The sequence below is a fragment of the Vidua macroura genome, chromosome 7 (genome assembly GCF_024509145.1).
Source record: "Vidua macroura isolate BioBank_ID:100142 chromosome 7, ASM2450914v1, whole genome shotgun sequence".
In the NCBI taxonomy this organism is placed as follows: Eukaryota; Metazoa; Chordata; class Aves; order Passeriformes; family Viduidae; genus Vidua; species Vidua macroura.
The window spans coordinates 31952841-31971005 of record NC_071577.1 but is presented as its reverse complement, the minus strand read 5'-3'; the positions used below and the strand labels follow the sequence as shown (position 1 = coordinate 31971005).

Genomic DNA, 18165 nt, shown 5'->3' with positions numbered 1-18165 from the left:
GAAAAAAGATTCGGGGTGTAACCAAAAATGTGTATCTGTGGCACATGAGCTGCGGATTTTTCATGTCACCAGTACATTTACATTGTAGCTTTAGGTTTATTTACCCTGATAAATACTTGATTACCTGCCTGCAACAACTGCGGGAGAAGACTGTCATCACACCTATTATAATATGATCAAGTAATGGTTACAAGATAAAGTAAGGTAAAACAAATAATTCTTAATGCTGCACAACCACCTATTATTTTATCCAAACAACTTCTGTTATCTCCTTATGGTCGAATGCCTATTCCCTAGAAAGAGAGAATAAGTCTCTTTTTACCTCAGTAATTAGCTTGTTTGAAAGCTCCCACAAATTCTTCCTATCATAAATTTTGCATTGCTTCATGCACAATAATGCACATAAAATTAAATAAACAATTTAATTAATTTAATTAAAATTAAATATTAAACATATTGTGTATAAGAAGCCCATGTCTGTGATTTAATTGGGCAGGAGTACCCAAAGCAGTTTGGGTAACAGTGAAAAATAATTAAAAACAACAAGTACGGTAGCCTCTGGGTACGAAGAGTAGTTGGGAGCTTTCTCCTGAGAAAGGTTTATTTAATTAAAACCAAACTAATCTTTGCAAAACACTTGATAAGCATTTCATAATACAAATCATAATCCAAAAATGAAGCTTATACTTCGTCTACATGATACTGGAAAATAATATTAAATAATTCAATTCTGCCATGAGCTACTTCCCCAGCACACACAGAATAATTCAGCAGACAGCATGTTTACCACCTTTAAATTTTCAGTAACATTTAGTTCATCGAGATAAATATTAGTAAATTATATTAAGGCATAATGGATCCGTAAGTGATAAGGCTGAGAATTAATGCTTTATTTAGACTGTTTATTGCTTCTTGTAGATATTTTGCCAGACAAGGAAAGCACAGCTAACTTAGAGGGTGAGCTGTGCCTGTGTTGGCAGGTAAGCCATTTGGCTGTGTTCATGTTTTCTAGCCTATTCTTCGACACCTTTCCTTCATAATAGAGAATATTATTTCCAGGATCCCATATAACTGAAGGAGGAATAGATTATTTATAGGATGGTGTCTCTATCTATACTTCATGTTGCCAAATGCTTGTATTTCTATACTGTCCGGTGATAATTTCAGCTCCCTGAAAAACTTGGATCCTGCCCAAGGTCACAAACTATCCGCCTGGACATCAAACAGTCTGCCTTGCACAAGCGCGCACAACCTGGATTGCAAATGCTGACAGGCTTTATAGGTCATTTCAAAAACAAATGCTTCATTTTAACACCTTAGACTGCAGCAGCTCCTACAACAAGCTGCTGATGCCAACTGGCTTTTTCAGAAGTGAATGTATCCAAAGAGATCCTAATTGACACTTTCAGGCAAGTGCCCAGCATAACTGAATATTACTCAGGTTTCTGGAGAGCAGTTTTAAAGTGACCATATAATTTAAGTGACCTTTGAATATAATTTAAAGTGCTACTGTAAAGCCCAGTTCTTCTCGCACTGAATGGGCTCCATCAATGGGGAAACTCCCACTGATGTTAATGAGGGCAGGAGCGGGTACTTCCCCACTGGCTCCCATTGAATTATCCAGGTTCTTTTTTTTTTCTTTTTTTTTGTGGAAGCTTTTTTTTGATACATTCCTGGGAAGATCCTGTTAACTGACTTGGAGTTACTTTGGTTCATATCATACCCACAGCTTTTTAGCAGAGAATCCAGTGATTTAACAGAGATTTCTGTGGAGCAGAGGTACAATAGAGCCCTTTACAGGGTGTGGGAATTTCCCGCATGTTGATTAACTTCATACTGTAAAAGACCGTAGGCCAAATCCCTCAGTCCTCACGCAGACAAAAGTCCACATTGACTTATCTGAAATCTGCCTGCAAACGCTCATTAAAGTCAATGGCATTTTGCTTTGGTGAGGGCTGGGGATTTGGCCCGCTGGTTGTCTTTGCGACTGGGCATCGCCAGGAGAAGGGGATTACCCCATCACCGAGCCTGCAGCAGGGTCTGCCTTGCCCCAGACCTCGGGCACTGCCTTCCCCTCAGCCCCAAAAGCTCATGGCAAAACCCCACGCTCAGTGCCAGCCCCGTGCTACAGTGTGGGGTGCTGAAGGATGTCCAGCACCACCCCTTGGGCCACCACCCTGATGTGTCCATGAAGCCACCCCCAGGACCCTGCCGTTTGCCCCACGGGGCAGGCAGAGAGCAGGCAGGGTGTTAGCCACTGACCCACAAGGCTCCTGTCCTTCCCACTGCAGCTACTGTGCAAAACCGGTTTGGCTTACATCCCTTCTGGGACAAGGTAGCCAATATTTTAGAACTACCCTGGAGTAGGGTACATCTATCCAGAAAATAATAGAAATATAGCCCCCAAAAAAGTGGGCTGCTTTCTATTTGTTTGTTTTAGCTGCATCATAGCTCAGACCTTCCTTGCCATTGTGGTTCAATATTTACTGATCGAAAATATAGACTAGCTGCGAGTCACAGCATTTGCCAGAAAGAACTATTATCATCAGAAAGAAATGGGCATTAAAAGAACAGCTCTTCTATTTCCAGAATATAAAACAGACATTCAGAAGAGCAAACAGAGCAGAGAAGAAATGATGGTCATTTGCAAGTAAAATATTACTAAACAATATAACATTGGATTAACTGTTTCATGTATTTATTGTGAAAGAATATATAGAACTTTACATGAGAAACTATCAGTACAAGCAAGAAACAATGCAGCCTTTTAAACAGCTTGCTTTTAAGTTTAATGCTTCTGCACTTAGAGCACACGAGCTTGCTCCCACTGAAGCCCACGGAACAGCTCCTGTTCAGTTCAAAGGGGTCAGGATCAGGCCCTGAGGTTTCAGTTTTTCTCCTGTAATGTCCCTTTCACCAGTGTCACAGCCCCCCTGCTCCTGATGTGCTGGGGATATATTTATGGTGGGGAATGTGCAGCACAGCCAACAGGCACCGTAAGATGCAATTTGGGAGGGGCTGATCCTGAAAACTGTGGAGGGACTTTTTCTTTCTACATACATTTAGAAAGAAAAGGAGGGGACAGAGAGGCAGGATAAAGGGAAAAAAAAAAATGCAGGCACATATTGAGTCCAGTTCTGCATTCGACTGAAGCAAACCATTGAGCACAGTAGCAAGGGCTGACTGGACCGGACAAAACCTGACTCCATTTATTGTCTTTTGTCGTGGTGTGCCAGGAATGCAGGAGCTGTAGTTATTCTAAATTAGGGCTGACTCTGGGGATGGCTTTGTACTCCCAGGACCTGAGCACTGCTGAAAATTGGTGCAGCTCTGATCTCTGGCTTTAGAGACTTTTCTTCCTTCCAGGACTATTTGAAATAGTCATGTAACAATTTCAGTAACTCTGTGGCAATTAATTTTGTGAATTTGTAATTAGTTTGCTACTCTTACATAAACTTAAATTGGATTAATTTTATACTCTCGTACCCAAAACACAATTCAAAAGAAGGATTTCTAATATATTTGATATGCAAGTCTGTTCTAGTACTTGTCTTAGTTTACCCACAAATCATTCTAAATCATTTACCATTCAATGCATGCTTTAGCACTGACAAAAATTAGAACCAAGTTAATTCTATTATTTAACTAAATATTAAAAAGCTACTGGAATTCCTACACCACCATATTATTTTTTTTAATCTATCTAACCAGCAAATACATTTTACACACATTTTCCTGTGACTTTTTCTAAATGAAAGAATATTTGCAGAAACACAAACATAAAAATAATTGCAGTGGTACAGTTGATGACAGCTTTCCTGGCAAACACAATAACTGCCTATTGAGATAATTAAGCCACCAGTAGAGATGCATAAGATAAAAATGGAGTTTAGGGATGGATTAGTTCAACCTTTACTGTGTGTGATGCAAAGGGTTGGGTCAGATGTCTCATGAAGCTGTCTCCAAGTCCATCTTCTTTCGTTCAATGCATAGGAAAGCGCCATATTTATTTTTAGTGATTGAACTTTCCCTTCAAGTTCACTCCATCCAAATTAAATAAAAACCCTAAGACTCTTTTGAATTGCTTGGAAACAGACCTTGAAGCCCTGATTTACTTTTAGCTTCATACGCACAAAATTTCTGGTGATTTCAAGGATGATTTTGTCAGACATAAAAAAATGGTAAGTTCAATTCTCAGAGTCACTACTGCTGTAAGTGTGGATTTAGGAAGAATCCAAAATAAAGGAATCCTTAAAAAATAAACAAAACCAAAACTGAATTGGGCCCCTGATATGCATTAATAACAATAGTAATGTCACTCATGTTCAATCATTTACGTGTTCTCATAAATCATTTTTAATAATTTATAGGATATAAAGAGGTGCTTGAAGTGTGACAAGCTGCTGTAATTTTAAATAAAGCTTACAAGTAACTTTTCAAGCTTTGCAGGCTCAGGGTAGTAAAACCCACTGACTGAGCAATGTGTATCCAAGTACAAAAGCCCTCAGCAGAGGTATAAGCCTGCCTGAAAGGCAGAGCTGGGTGCTCTTCACTCAGCACCAGCACCGCAGGGACTAATCTGGAGCTGCTGTAAGCCAGCGTGTAAGGGAAGGGATCCGTGCTGTGTGTGTGCACCTTGTCACACAGCAGTGGCACCAGCAGGGCTCAACCCCCTTAAACCAGCTCTCCACTCAGGACACTGCCTTCAAAGCAATTCTGTGATGGATTTGGGGAGCAGCAAGGGGAGCACTCAGGAATTTCAGGGCAGTGGTCAAGAGATAGTGGATTAAAGAGGATCTGCAGGACCCTGAAGCTTTCTACAGCACCTTGGGTTTCACTCTTTTGGGGAAAAATCTTCCATCTTTGCTACGGAACTCCCTGGGAAGTTAGAGCTTGTTGCTGACTTGTGACTGACCACACTGCACAGCCAGTTTACAAGGGCTCAGCAATCCCGCTGGAGTCAGTGCTCAGGAATATCCTCAGGTGAGAGGAGTAGGTGCTTGGCACTATGAACAGTAATTGTACCATCTCCTGGATATTCAGAAAGCTACAATATGCAAGGCAAAGAGGAATGCTCTACTTTCTTCTGGCATTGCTAGGTAGCTGTTATTTTTGCCAAGATTTATCCCACCTACAGCAATATTCAGGGCCCTAGTCTATTGTTGTAGCTCAGGCTGAGCTGATGCTCATTTTTAAATTAAAACTCAGGTGAAAGCTGTGAATCCACACGTGCAGATGGTTTGTCTGTGCTTGCAATCCTGCACGTGTGCAACTTAGCACAGTGCAGCTCCCCTGACCTCTGGCTGCCGGGGTTTTATTCCTGACAGGCTAGATGTGAATAAAATCATATGGAATTGTGTTTTTACAGTTCAGCCTTCTGAGTCCCATCCTGCTGCCATTGAAATCAATGGCAAAACTCCCAACTTCCCTAGTCATATCAGATTAGCTTTGTTCCACGGACTGAAACAATCTAATAGATACCAGGTGTCCTCCACAGAGCTTGTGTGGTCTACAAGTAAGTGGAACATATTTTAAAAAGTCAAATATGAAACAGCTACATCACAGAACCTGTAATAACCTCGAACTGATATTATTATCTATGGAGGACATGATCAGTATCTAAAATGTGACTCATTATATATTTATATGATGCATCCTATAACAGACATTCTGGGGTAAATTCAGCTGCATGTTAAACCACTACAGAAGTGGATCCGTATTTATGTTCATTTCCACAAGAAAGCAAGGGTGTCGTGTGTTTTTACTTAAGGGAGGGAGCCTCAAACAACCTTACATTAATCCAGAAATCCACTTTAAATATATGACCCTGCATGTAAAAAGACCTATAGAAGTTAAAGGCTGCAAGTGAAACCAGTAGGTTGTTACTCTAACATCCCTTCTTGCTCATAGCTATGAACCTCCACCATGAAATTCCCTACCTGCTTTTCTGGGGTTATGGACCTTCACCAGCCCCTCCAGTAGCATGGAGATCACACAGTGCTATAAATGTCCAGACCTGGGCTGCACCCAGTCATCCATCACTGCACAAAGGGTGTAGCTGGAAAACACACAAGGAATTTCCTTGTGCGATCTCCTGGTGTGTAGGTGGCCCAGGAGCCTTGCCTGGCTCAGGTGAAATTCTCAGTGCCCTGCTCTGCACCAACATGGACAGAAAGAAATCATTCTGCCCACTCCATAGCCTGACCCTGATTCACACCACCTGCAGAGAGGAGCCTCAGTGCAGCTTCTCCTTGTTTTGCTCAAGGGAGGACCAGCATTTCCAGCCAAGGACCCATAACACTGGTACAGCCGGGTTAGTAACTTAGAAACACACAGATGGGGCATTCCCAAGAAAAAGATCAGACCTTTCTTGGGAACAACAAAAAAATATATTGGTCATTTTTCCAATCCAATTAAAGGTCCTCAGATGTACCAAGGTCTAACCTGGTTCCTTAGCCAGAAGGATACACCTGGGCCAGTTCTTTGGGCTGTTTGTGTGCAGGTGCTCAAATCTGCTGCTCTGCTCTTGCCTTCCAATTCCATGTCTTAGGGGCAGATTCCATGGATGTCCCTGATTACAAAGTTGGCCCAGGGCTCTTGTAGGTATCTGGTGGAGGGGGGGGGCTGAGTTAGAAGGCTTCAAAACAGTTTCCACTCCCTTTCTGCTAGGGAAGCTGCGGAAACCTCACATCTTGCAAGCCTCCCTCTTCCATCCAAACCACTGACTGTTGTCTCCTAAGGGTTGACAGACAGCATAGGCTTGCCCCAGCCTGGCCTAATGGGAAGCACCTTTTCAGCTTTTACTGCTGCAGCAGCCCTGAAGAAGAGTACTGCAATAACTGAGGTGTGATACTCCCAGGCAATATTCTAGGCAGCTGAGCCTGCCTGTGGAAAGGGCCAAGCTGACAGTGCTCTCCAGCAAAACTGCTGCTGGAGTCAGTGCTTGGCTCCTGAAAGAAAAGGAGTACACCTTTTATTTTTAAAGCAGCACCTTTAATTTTAAAGCATCAAACCCCATTAAAAAGGCATGATCCAATCAGTATTTAATTTGTATCTGAATATCTAGTGCTATCTCTAGTCTTATCTTTTACCAGTCACCCTTTTTCATTATGGTCTCCTTAAGAGGCTTACATGCTTGTACTTCTCCAATAAAGATCTTGGAAAGTACGTTCAAGGGTAGCTTATTTTAACATTCATCACATTTAACAAGACTTTTACCAGAGCAGAGAGAACGCGTAACTAATTGTTGGAAGATCTGGTCAAGTTTATTGTGACGGGTAACTGTCGGCCAATTATGATTTATTTATTCAGAGGGAGATAAGGCACGCATTGTTCTCTCAAATGAAAAAAAATTAGTCTGATCCTAAAGTTTATATTATTTCCCATGCCTTCTTCAATCTTTTCATAACTGAAGGCACCCACCAGAATACAGTCCTCATTGGCTCCATTTGCTCCAAATTTCGGGTTTAAGCTCAACTTCTCCTCCAGCCTCTCCTGGGCCCGGCAAGGCTATGCAGGTGCAGCTCCTCCTCCACCTATTTCTTAAAAGGTCTGTTGGCATGAGGGGACTCCTGAGAGAGCCGAAGTCCCCACAGGATCCCCGAGCCTCGCTCCCCTCCGCGGGGAGCCTGTGATGGACGGGGGCAGGGTAACAAATGGGGTGTCCTTTTCATCTGGCAATCAAAGGAAGGGAGAGGAGATAAAAATGCCCCGTTATTGCCGCTGCTTCTCGGGTCCCTGCGGTATTTTCTCGAGCGGCAGCATGTTCCCGCAAATAGAGGCGGCGGGGAGCGTCTCCGTCGGCACCGGGAGGCACGACGGACAGGAACCATCCCCGCTGCCAGCACAGCCCTTTCCCACACCCCACCCGCGCCGAGGAAGAGCAGCGCCCATGGTACCCCGGCAGCGCCCGGCATCGGGGCTGCCTTTTCCTCAGGTGTGACCCCGATGAGAAGAGAAAAAGAAAAAAAAAAACACCAAAAAGTGCCCTGGCCCGCCTGTACCTCCGCATCTCCCTGGAGCAGTAGCTCCTTCCCGTACTCGAGCCCGAGCCCTGCGGCAGAGCGCGGGGGCAAAGCGGGGCTGCTCCCACTGTCCGCCCCTACGACCCCGCGGATCCCCCACATCTGCACCGCCGGCACCGGCACCGGCACCGGCACCGGCACCGGCATCGGCATCGGCCCGGCCAAGGCCCGCAGCACCCTGGGCTCCTCAGCCCCTTGCAACCTGAAGCCCCCCGACGGCTCTGCTGCTGCCGCAGCTACCAAAATATTTATTCGCATCTTCCTTATCTCCAAACTGATCAAGTGGCCAAAAACAAACAAGAAAAGTCTTTTTAATGTAAGGGTTGCTCACCTGATGCTGTAAAGATCAGTTCTCAGAGCAAAGGGCTTCTACTTCTAGCAAAATCTGGTTCCCCGACTTATTCAGCCGGAAGAGCGAGCACCATTAGCTGCTTTACATAGACTTTTTTAAGTCTGTGTCAAAGGCATTTGAAGTAGAGCATAAAGATGCACCTTGCGCGCTTCTGTCAACAGCCAGCCCGAGGCTGGGGCTCGGGTGCTACATGTCCAACTCCCCAGTAGAAGAAAAGTTAAGATTTTTTTTTTTTTTTGCTCAACATTTATTACCTTTTCTCAAACTTTCAGCCCTTGGCCATTCGACAAAGCTTTTTCAAAACGGTTTTAGATTTAAAAGGAAACCGTTTGAGTTGTGTTTTGATCCGATCGCCTCTCTGCGTTTATTTCTTGTAAGACAAAATAAAAGTTACATCGAACTGGTTTCGCCGACAAGAAGTCGGAGCCCTGGGGCTGAGAGATGTTCTGGGCCGTGCTCCCCGTTGCCAGGACCCTGTCCGGGCGCGGAGGGAGCTCCCCGCAGGGACCGCCCGCCGCCTCTCCCTGGGACTCCGCCGGCGGCTTCGGATGCGGCTGAGCGGCTCAGGGGCGGGAGGGTAACCGGGGCAAGGCCGGTCCCTACAGCCCCCACAGCCGCGACCGACTCCGGACAAATGATCGACGAGCAGAACTCCTACCTCCGCTCAGTCACTTGCTAGCGCTGCTTCGGACCTTACCCGACGGGGAGGGAGAGGTGGGTGCTTGGCAGTATTCACTGTAAACCACTGTGCTATTCACTCGCTTATTAATTCCGGCGTGGCCTCGACCACCACAAGGAAGCACGGACGGAGCCCGGGGCTGGGGCCGGACCCCTGACGTCCTACCCCCGGCACCGTCGTCAGGCTCCCAGCGCCCTTCGGCGGGGTGGACGCGGCGCTCTGTGCCCGGGGGAAGCGCATCTGCCTCCGGCCGGAGCCGAGGCGAGAGCCCCCCGCACCCACGGCCCTCCTAGCAGAGGGGAGGGGAGCGAAACTCTCTTGTAAAGCTCCCAGCCGTCGGAACCCGCAAGATAAACATCATTAGAAATCATTGTAATTGGGATTGTGAAATCTGACCTCTGACCCTCCGGGCTACGTGTCACAACCGTGTCTGCTTTGATTCCTCGAAAGGCGGCACAAAGGAACAAGTTCCGTGACAGGAGGCAGCGGGATCTGCGTCCCGGCCGGAGGGGACCGACGGGGGGGACCACGCGTGGCCTTCCCCTCCTCCCCCGTGCCTCATTTGCATATGCAAATCAGCAGGCCGCCGGGCCGCGCCCTCCCGGGGGGTGGTCGTCGGGCCAGGGCCGGAGGCCTGGAACGATTGTGCCCAATTCAAGGGGTGCCTTGGACGGAAAAACAAACGTCGGTGCGTCCTTCCGCCGGCGGAGGGAGGACGGGGGTGCTGGGGTTGTCTGTTGGGTGTTGACTGATACTCACATCCCACAAAGGCGCGGCTGCCTCCGGAGAGACGGGGTGTGGGGGAACAGATCCCCGAGGCACGCAGGAAGGAGGGGGAGGGTAGCACTTTGCCTCCAGGTCTTTTCCGCCTGGGCTAGCGGGTGCTTATCCTGGGACTTGGGCTCCCCAGTCCCTCCCGTCCGTCCAGCCCTCAGCATTCCTCCCCGGCCGGGGGCCCAGTGAGTGTCCCTCACCTCCCCCCGCCGCTCCGCGCACACCTGGTCCCTTCCCTACGGGGAGGATGTTGCGCCTTCTGCTCTTATTTCTCAGCTCGGGCTGGTACTGAGCCCCGGGTGAAGGTCTTCCCTCTCCATTCCCCGCGGGCCTATTTGCCCTCGGTACCCACAGGGGACCAAGGTCACTCGTGGAGTCAGCGAGGACAGACCTGGACCTCGCCGGCCTGCACCGATTCACCCACATGCCCGCTCAGCTGCTCTCCATGAGAAATCCTAAAAGCGTAATTACATTAAAAAGTCTGATTTGTTTAAATAATCCTCTTTAGGCTTCCTTTAATCTACCCTATATTTCCCTCGTCGGCTTTATTCCTGACTTGTCCAGCTCAACTGAGTTTGGTTGGACAACCCGCGGCTGAGGAAACTCTTCTTCATCTTCCTCCTCGTCCGGAGCCCCCAAACCTTCGGGCAACCCCAGCACCCCGGAGCCGGCTCCCGGCTGCAGGTAGGCAGCAGGTCCCGGGGTCTGGCGGCGGGGGGTACAGCGGGAGGGGCCGACAGCCCTGCTCGACCCACGCCGAGAGCCAGCCTGAGCATCACCCGTATCCCGCGGCCAGGGGAAGCGAAGCGGGTTGGTGCCCTCTACCCTCAGCAGGTCGGGCCAGATCCGGCCCGGGAATGCTTATGGGGAGGATCGTTACTCGATTTTTAAGGAGAAATGCCATTTTTCGCCTGTACAGCTCCAGGGGAGTGCGAGACAGCGTGTATGGCAAAGGCAGAGGATTGAACTGAGATTGGAGGGGGCGGGAATAGGGGAGCAATCTCTCTGTGTCCCCCCTACAGCGGCAAGTGAAGGGGGCCTCGGGGGGAATCTGAATGCGGCCCCCAAACTCTGCAGCTGCCCCGCCGGTCCGGGCTCTCGCCAACCGCTTTCCCCGCGAGCGGTTGAACTCGCACTTTGAAGGACGGCTTTATTTTCCTCAGTGCGGAAGATATGAGTTCACGTTGCAATCCCATCGGAAAAAAAAAAAAAAAAAAAAAAAAAAAAGAGAGAGAGAGAAAGAAATGCACAACTTTAGATGGCGCTGTACAACATTTATTTAAGCCCTCCGAGTATTCCCGGCTCCTCGGCCTGCAGAGAGAGGAGCCCTCGGCGGGCAGAGGCAGGCTGGGCTGGGCGGGGATGGGGTGGGATACGCTGGGGTAGGTTGGAGTGGGATGAGGTGTAGGAGGGGTCCTGCCTCATCGGCAGCGGGCACGGAGGGCAGGTGGCTCTCTCCCCAGCCTGCGCCTCCATCCCCGGACGGTGATAGCAAACCGCAGCTCTAAGCAGGAAAAGTTAAAAAGCACGAAAATGGCAGAAGCCATCATCCCCACTGCTCCCCTTCTCAAATAGACGGAAACCCCCTAATGCCTCCGATGGGACGAGGAGGGGGGAGCTGCAGGCTACGCCGACCGAGAGTGCTGCTGCTTGCCCTCTTCCACCCCCCAGTCCCACTGACCTGGGCATGGCCTCGGCATCGCCCCATCCTCCGGGCAGATGCAGGAGAAAGGGTCCCCCGGCTCCAGCTCTGCTCGCTTGTCCTCTTCGCCCTGCCGGCCGCGGGCCTAGGGCAGGGATAGAGAGGAGCAGAAAGAGGAGAAGGAAAGCCGACAGACTGCCTCGTCGAGGGGGACGGGCGGCTCTCCACCCACCTCGGTGCCCGGTTCCATCAGGATCAGTGAGGAGGGGAATCCCGTCGCCTGCCCTCGGCTCGGCGGGGCCCCACGCAAGGCCCGCGTGGGCTCAGGCCCGGCGGTCCTCGACGGCTCGAGGACAAGGCCGTAGGCACGGCCCGGTCCCGGCCCGTCCGTGTCCCCCGGCCGGCGGCGAAAAGAGCCGACCCGGGACTGGGCACGGCCGGCTTTTAACCGGGGCGGGTGGAAAAACGGAGCGGGGCCGCAGCCGGGAGCTCCGCCGTGCCGCCGGCCCTCCGCCACCCCGCGCGTCCCACGGACACGGCAAATGTGAGCCCGAGCCCTGCAAGAGGGAGCGGAGGGCAGGGACCGGCGCCGGGAGCGCTCCCGGCAGCGGTGGCGCAGCGCCCGGCGCCGAGTGCCGATCGCTCCGGTCCGATCCTCGGGAGAGGTCCCCGCTGGAAACAGCGTGGGAGCAGATCCTCTCGGGGAGAGGCAAGGAGCTGTCAGACAAGTATCTTTCAAACACATCCCGGAGCCCTAAGTACCCAGACAATTTCAGGCAATTTTTCAGCGGGAACTTGTATCACCATTATTATGAGGTGGTTTTAATTTCTGGTTAAAAAAGGAGATGCGGGAGGTGAAGCACGACCGCGATTGCCAAAGAGAATTAATTATTTTTAAAGGGTAGAAAAATTAAAAATATTTTTTTTAAAATCGAAGGTCTAAGGGTTTTGAACAAGGGATAAGTAGTTTAAAAATTGCTGCATCTATCGAAAGCAAAACCTAAATATGCCATCAAAATGGCACTATGTACACAGCGTATGGTGTATGTATATATACATTTATTTATTATATTTTTATGTATATATATATATATATATATATATGCAAACATCCATACACTAAAATAAAGAACTACAGCCAGCCTGAATCCTGAACACAGTCTACACTTTATTTCAGACTACAGATTTCTGAACATAATAAAATCTTTGGCTTGTAGCGGCGGGTTCAGTCTCGCAGTCTGTGGATCAGAATTTTTTTTTCCTCGGAAAAAAAAAAGAGAGAGACAGAAATTCACACACACACACAAAAAAAAAAAAAAAACAAAAACAAAACACAAGAGCAAACAACAGATGAGAAAAGTCCGACATTTACTGTAAAACAGGAGCAACGAACATGGGGAGGGGGGGGAAGAAAAAAAAAGGAAAGCAAACAAAACAAACGAACAAAAGAAAGGAGAAACAGAGAGAAGGGAGGAGAGAAACTGTCCAGCAAATAGAGATCGCTACACATATTTCTTACCTGAAATTAAATATATACAAGGTCATATGCTGTTTGGCTATATAGAGATAATTTTTCTTAAGTGTTCATATTTTTTTTTTTTTCTTAATCGGAGTCCTTATACTATGGATAGACAATAGATCTGCTTTTAAATCGCACCTGTCCGCCTCCCGGCCGGCGGGCCGGCGCCGCGGCGCAGGGCTGGGCTGGGGCCGCCCGCCTCACTCGCTCTCCTCTTTGTCCTGCACCGTGGTGGTGGAGTGGTTGTAGAGTCCCTGGGCCATGAGGTGCAGCGCCAGCCCGTTCTTAATGCCCGTCGCCTTCTTGATTTTGGCCCGTTTGTTCTGGAACCAGATCTTGATCTGGGACTCGTTGAGGCTGAGCTCCTGGGCCAGGCTCTGCCGCCGCTGCTCCGTGATGTACCGGTTCGCCTGGAACTCCGCCTTCAGCCGCTGCAGCTGCTCGGCCGTGAACGCCGTCCGCGGCCGCTTGTCCTCCTTCTCCGTCTTCTTCTTCTTCAGCTTCCTAGTGCGGGGGCCTGCGGGCAGGGCACACACACGCCGCTGGGCAGGGCCGCGCCGCCGACCGACCGACCGCCCGACAGACCGACCGCCGCCCCCGCCCCGCCGGCCGAGGAAAAATGGCCGACGGGTGAATTTGTGCTGGTTCCGTGTGTCCCCCCCCCCCAGGCCCCCGACCCCGGCACCGCCGCCCCGGCACGGCGGAGGGAAGGATGGGGAAGGAAAGGGGAGGCCGGGGCCGCGCGCGCCCGCGCATCACCCGCCGCCCCGGCCCCGCCGAGCCGGCCCCGCGGGCGAGGGCAGCGGAGCCCCCTTGCCCCCCGCCCCGGCACACGTCGGGGCGCCGCTCCGCCCGTCCTGCAGGGCCGAGCCGCTCTCCTGCATGGCCCGGGACCGGGGGCTGCCGGCCGGGCAGCGGCTCCGCCGGGCAGCGCGGGGACTAAAGGTCCCCGCTGGCAGGCACCGGGGAGCCGCCGCCAGCAGCAGACTGGCAGGAGGCTGCCCTGGTCTCCTTTCGGAGGACAACGACCCTCTCCGCAAAGCCAGCCCAGTCCTGGGGGCCTTTCTCCGCCGCCACCCCGGAGCCCCGCCGCCACCGTCCTGGGCTCTCCGGCGGCCGATCCCTGCCGGGGACCTACGGCCCCGCTTGCAGCTCCCTCCGCGAAGCCCAGCCACAAGCGGAGCCCCGCTGCTCCACATCCAGGCCGCAAAGGGGACAGCTGAAGCGCAACACAGCTCGCCGGGAAAGCCACCGGGTCCCGGGGCGCATCCTGAGGGCAGTGCCTAGCCGAGGAGGGGTACCCCCGGTCCTCTGCCCGCCGGCCTGGCCCGGCCACGGGGAAGAGGAGCTGGGAGGGAACCGTGAAGAATGGGATCTACGAAAATTCCCCGACAGCTGCCGGGCTCGGCGGGCGGTCCCAGGCCCGCAGCCCCCCGCCAGCAGCAGCCGGAGCCGAAGCCGGCGAGGCCTCCCTGCCGCCGAGTAGGCCGAAAGCTCCTCTCCCGGCGCAGCTTTTTCCCGGAACGGGGGGATTCCCCCCGGCTTGGCAGCGGCTGTCGGCGGGGAGAGAGACGAGGCCGGGTGGGGAGAGGGACGGGGCCCAGCGGGATACTCCCGGGCTGGACCGGCGGGGGGTGGAGGGCGCGGGGAGTGAATTGCTGAGTCCCGGCACCTTGCAGCGGGGTGCCGGCGCCTCCGACCGCCGCAGCCCGCTCATCCCCGGAGCCGAGAGAAGCAGTCGGGGCCGGCGGGCAGCTACGAGCACAACAAAGAGAGCGGCCGAGCCCAGCCAGCCTCCCCTCGCCCTTCTCCCCTCCGGGTTGCAGCGAGCAGGGAGTGTCGGAGAGGAGGACATGCAGAAATGATCCTTTGCCCGAAGAAAGGGGAGGAAAGGAAATGAAGGCGCAAGTGCAGAACGCCGGGCGCTCGGTGGCCCTGGGAATCGGCAACACAACACCCGCGGCCGGGCCGGCCGGGAGCGAGGCCGTGCCGTCTGACAGCTCTATCACCCCATCAATCAGCCCAGTCAATCAAAGAGGCTTTTCTGAGTTTGAAGTCGCTGGACGTGTCAATAACGGGGGATGGAGACGGCTCGGCCGCACTGACGGCCGGCTCGGAGCACCAGGCCGGGCAGCGCGGCGCGGGGCCGGGGCCAGGCAGCGCCGCCTTCCCCGCGCACTGGGGCGGCCCCGGGCAGGCACAGGGGAGCCCACCCCGACCCCGCGCCGCGCTGGCCGATCCCTGGCTGCTGGCTGGAGGTGTCATGGGGGAACCCCATCTCCACGTCCTCGGTTTCTTTAAAAAAAAAAAAATGGCAATAAAAGCCAAAAAGTAACGGTGATAAATAAAGGGGTGCCTGAGGGCACCTGGGGAATGTAAAGACGTAGAAGGGGCGGCAAAACAGGGCCGGGAGGGCCGAGGCAGCGGCTCCCACGGGGACGACCTCGGGCAGAGGCGTATCCCTATCCCGGAGCTGGGCCCCGAACGGCAGCAGGGAGCACCGGCTCCGGCGGCAATGCGCGGCCTAAGGGCCTGCCCGGCTCGCTGCAGAGGCCCCGCTAAACAGCCCCTCCGCCACCTTCGGAAAAGCCCTTTTTCCTTCGCCTCCAAAAAACACTACCTCCTCCCCCCGCACCGCCAGCAGTCGCTCAACATGTGCCTCGGGTCTTCGCCCCCTCGCTCCTCCAGCAGCACCCAGGGAAAAAAAAAAAAATAAAATAAGGGGAGAAAAAGCCTCAGAACAAGGGAGCGGCCGACCCCGCTGCCTTTTTCTCGCAACGCTCTCACCCCGCGCCGCCGCGCTGCGGAACACCCGGGGCTGCGGCAGGCGGGGCGGGCGGGGGCGCGGGAAGGGGTCGCTCCCGCCGGCTCTCCGCATCGAACCGCTGCCGAATCGGGGCCCGGCGTCACATTCAAATTTGGGAGACTCAGAGGAGGAAGGAGGGGTGGTAGCGGTGGGGGGGACGCGTTTCCTCTCGCCCCGGGTGACCCAGGCCGCCCTCCCCCCCACGCGAGGTCCTCAACAAGCCGGGAGCCAAAGCCAAGGGGGGAAGAGGGAAAGGAGAAGGAAGGGGGGGGGCGACCTTGTCACGATTTAACAGCTCCCAGATGCGCCGCGGTTCCTTACCCGAGGACGGTCTGTCTGAATACCTAGTGCAGTAGACCCAGGCAGGCCACACCAGCGGCTGTTGCGAGTCGGGCTTTATAACAGGTCCTCCATTATTAGAGCCCATGAGGAGGATGGCGGGGCTGCCGTGCTCCCCGTACTTCGCCGGGTGAGTCTCGCCCCCGTCGGTGGGGGGCTTGGCCGCCCCCGACGCCGCCGCCGCTGCCGCCGCGGCGGGACTGGCTTTGGCGGCGGCGGCGGGCGGCGGCGGCGGCGCGGAGCCGTCGGGACGGCAGTTCGAGTCCGGGCAGAGAAGGGCGGGCGGGTTGGGCGGCCGGGCCAGCAGCGGGTTGACGTTTTCTCTACCTGAGCTCTGCCCCCGGTCTCCGTCCCGCTCCCGGCTGCCTCCTCCTCCTCCGCCGCCGGCCGGCGCGGGCGGCTCCTTCTTGCAGCCGAAGTCCGGCCTCAGGATGTTGTCGATGAAAAAGTTGGTGGTGCGGTGGGGCGGCGGCGGCGGGGGCGGCGGCGGTGGTGGCGGCGGGTGGCGGCGGCGGGGCAGGGGCAGGGGGCAGGGCGCGGCGGGGGAGGCGGGCGCGGGGCTGGGGGACACGGGCACGCTCTCGCCATCGCTGCCGCTGCCGCTGCTCGCCGGGCCGGGCGCCGCGTCTCGGTGGCCGTGCCCCTCCGGCGGCTCTTCCATGCTCAGTCCCCGCCACGGAGATCGCTGCCTCTTTTCCCCCCCACCCACCCACTTTACGCCCACCCCACTTTGACGGTGGGTGGCGGGGTGGAAAAGGGGGAGGAAAAATCAAAAAAAAAAAATAGAAAAAAGAAAAAAAAAAAAGAGAAAAAATATTAAAATCCACTTGTTGGGCTGGAGCTGAGATTTTTTTTCTCTCTCTCACGGATGGATCCAAAACCTGGGAGATACTGAAGGGCTTCTCTCCCCCTTCTCCCGATCAGCTTATATTTCCACCACCAAAAAAAAAAAAAAGAACCAAAAAAAAAAAAAAAAAAAAAAAACCCAAAAAAAAAAAGAAAGGTGTGCGGCTGCACCACGGCCCCCCCAAAAAACCCGCCCCCCCGAAAACCCTTCACGATCTGCCCATCTCCCTGCCGCCGCCGCCGCGGCGGCTCCGCGCTGCCCCGCTGTCACGCTCCGCTCTGCCCACGCCGCGGGCTGCCGGAGCCCGTCCCTGCCAGCCCGGTGCTGCGCCGCCCGCGCCCGCTTAATGTTCTGTTTTTTTAATTCTTTTTTTTTTTTTTTCCCTTCTCTTTTAAAAAAAAAAAAAAAAAAAAAAAAAAAGCCAAATCTCTGACAGCGCCGGTCCGTGCACCAAACTCTCCCTAAAAAATCCCTCAGCCACACTTTTTTCACTCGCACCGGAAGCACGTGAGGTGGCTCCGCACGTGGGGGCGGCCAATGGCGCGGCGCCGCCGCCGCTGACACCCCGCGCCGCGCCCAATGGGCGCCCGCCGGGCCGCCGCCATAAATACCGCGTGGGGACCGGACGGGGCGGACGGCACCGGGCGGGACGGGGCGGGCGGTGGCATCAGCGCCGCGACGGGGCGGGGGCAGCGCGCCGCGCCCACGCGCGTGAACCGGGACGCCCCCTCCTCCCCGGCCCCCTATTAGCCCCCTAAACAACAACTTCCAGCCACGCCGTGTCCTCCACGGGTGGCGGCGATTTGGTCATCGGCCGCTTTGCTGTTGCCTCAGCGAGAATAAGCACCCCCTTCTTCCAAATCTGTGTGCTTTCCCCCTCTTTTTCTTTTTTTGCTTCCTATTCTCCCGCGGCGGCGTTGGGCAGCGCGGGGTGCACCCGCAGGGCGGGTGGAGGCTCCCTGGAATAGAACCTTTTTGGTTTGGAGGAATAAAAATTACAGTAATAATAATAATAACAACAATAAATAGCAATAAAGGCAGGAGGCACTGCCGGGACGAGCTGGTCTTACGGCCGAAGCCTCTCTCTGGTTTGTTCCTTTACTGGCTTTGGGGTTTTTTCGGAATACGAAGCAGATCAGCTCCGGCTCACAGCTGAACTCGTATAATGTTTCCTCGTCTGCTT

General features: G+C 53.4%; 2 protein-coding genes across 3 annotated transcripts; both read right to left on the bottom strand.

The window, feature by feature from the left end:
• Positions 1-11132: 11132 nt before the first annotated feature.
• On the bottom strand, positions 11133-12216 carry LOC128810361 (uncharacterized). The gene is made up of 3 exons (XM_053983160.1): positions 11704-12216; positions 11511-11616; positions 11133-11333 (listed from the first exon to the last, which is right to left on the bottom strand). Exons 1-3 carry the CDS (start codon positions 12214-12216, stop codon positions 11251-11253), a joined length of 702 nt encoding a protein of 233 aa, XP_053839135.1. The 3' UTR covers positions 11133-11250.
• Positions 12217-12619: 403 nt separating this feature from the next.
• On the bottom strand, positions 12620-16932 carry EN1 (engrailed homeobox 1). Of its 2 annotated transcripts, XR_008437876.1 has the most exons (3): positions 16118-16932; positions 13129-13507; positions 12620-12732 (listed from the first exon to the last, which is right to left on the bottom strand). XR_008437876.1 is itself a non-coding variant. In XM_053982386.1 (2 exons), exons 1-2 carry the CDS (start codon positions 16794-16796, stop codon positions 13191-13193), a joined length of 996 nt encoding a protein of 331 aa, XP_053838361.1. In that variant the 5' UTR covers positions 16797-16932; the 3' UTR covers positions 12769-13190. The 2 variants fall into 2 exon arrangements, 1 of the variants encoding a protein (XP_053838361.1); XM_053982386.1 differs by lacking the exon at positions 12620-12732 and having other exon boundaries at positions 12769-13507.
• Positions 16933-18165: the final 1233 nt, after the last annotated feature.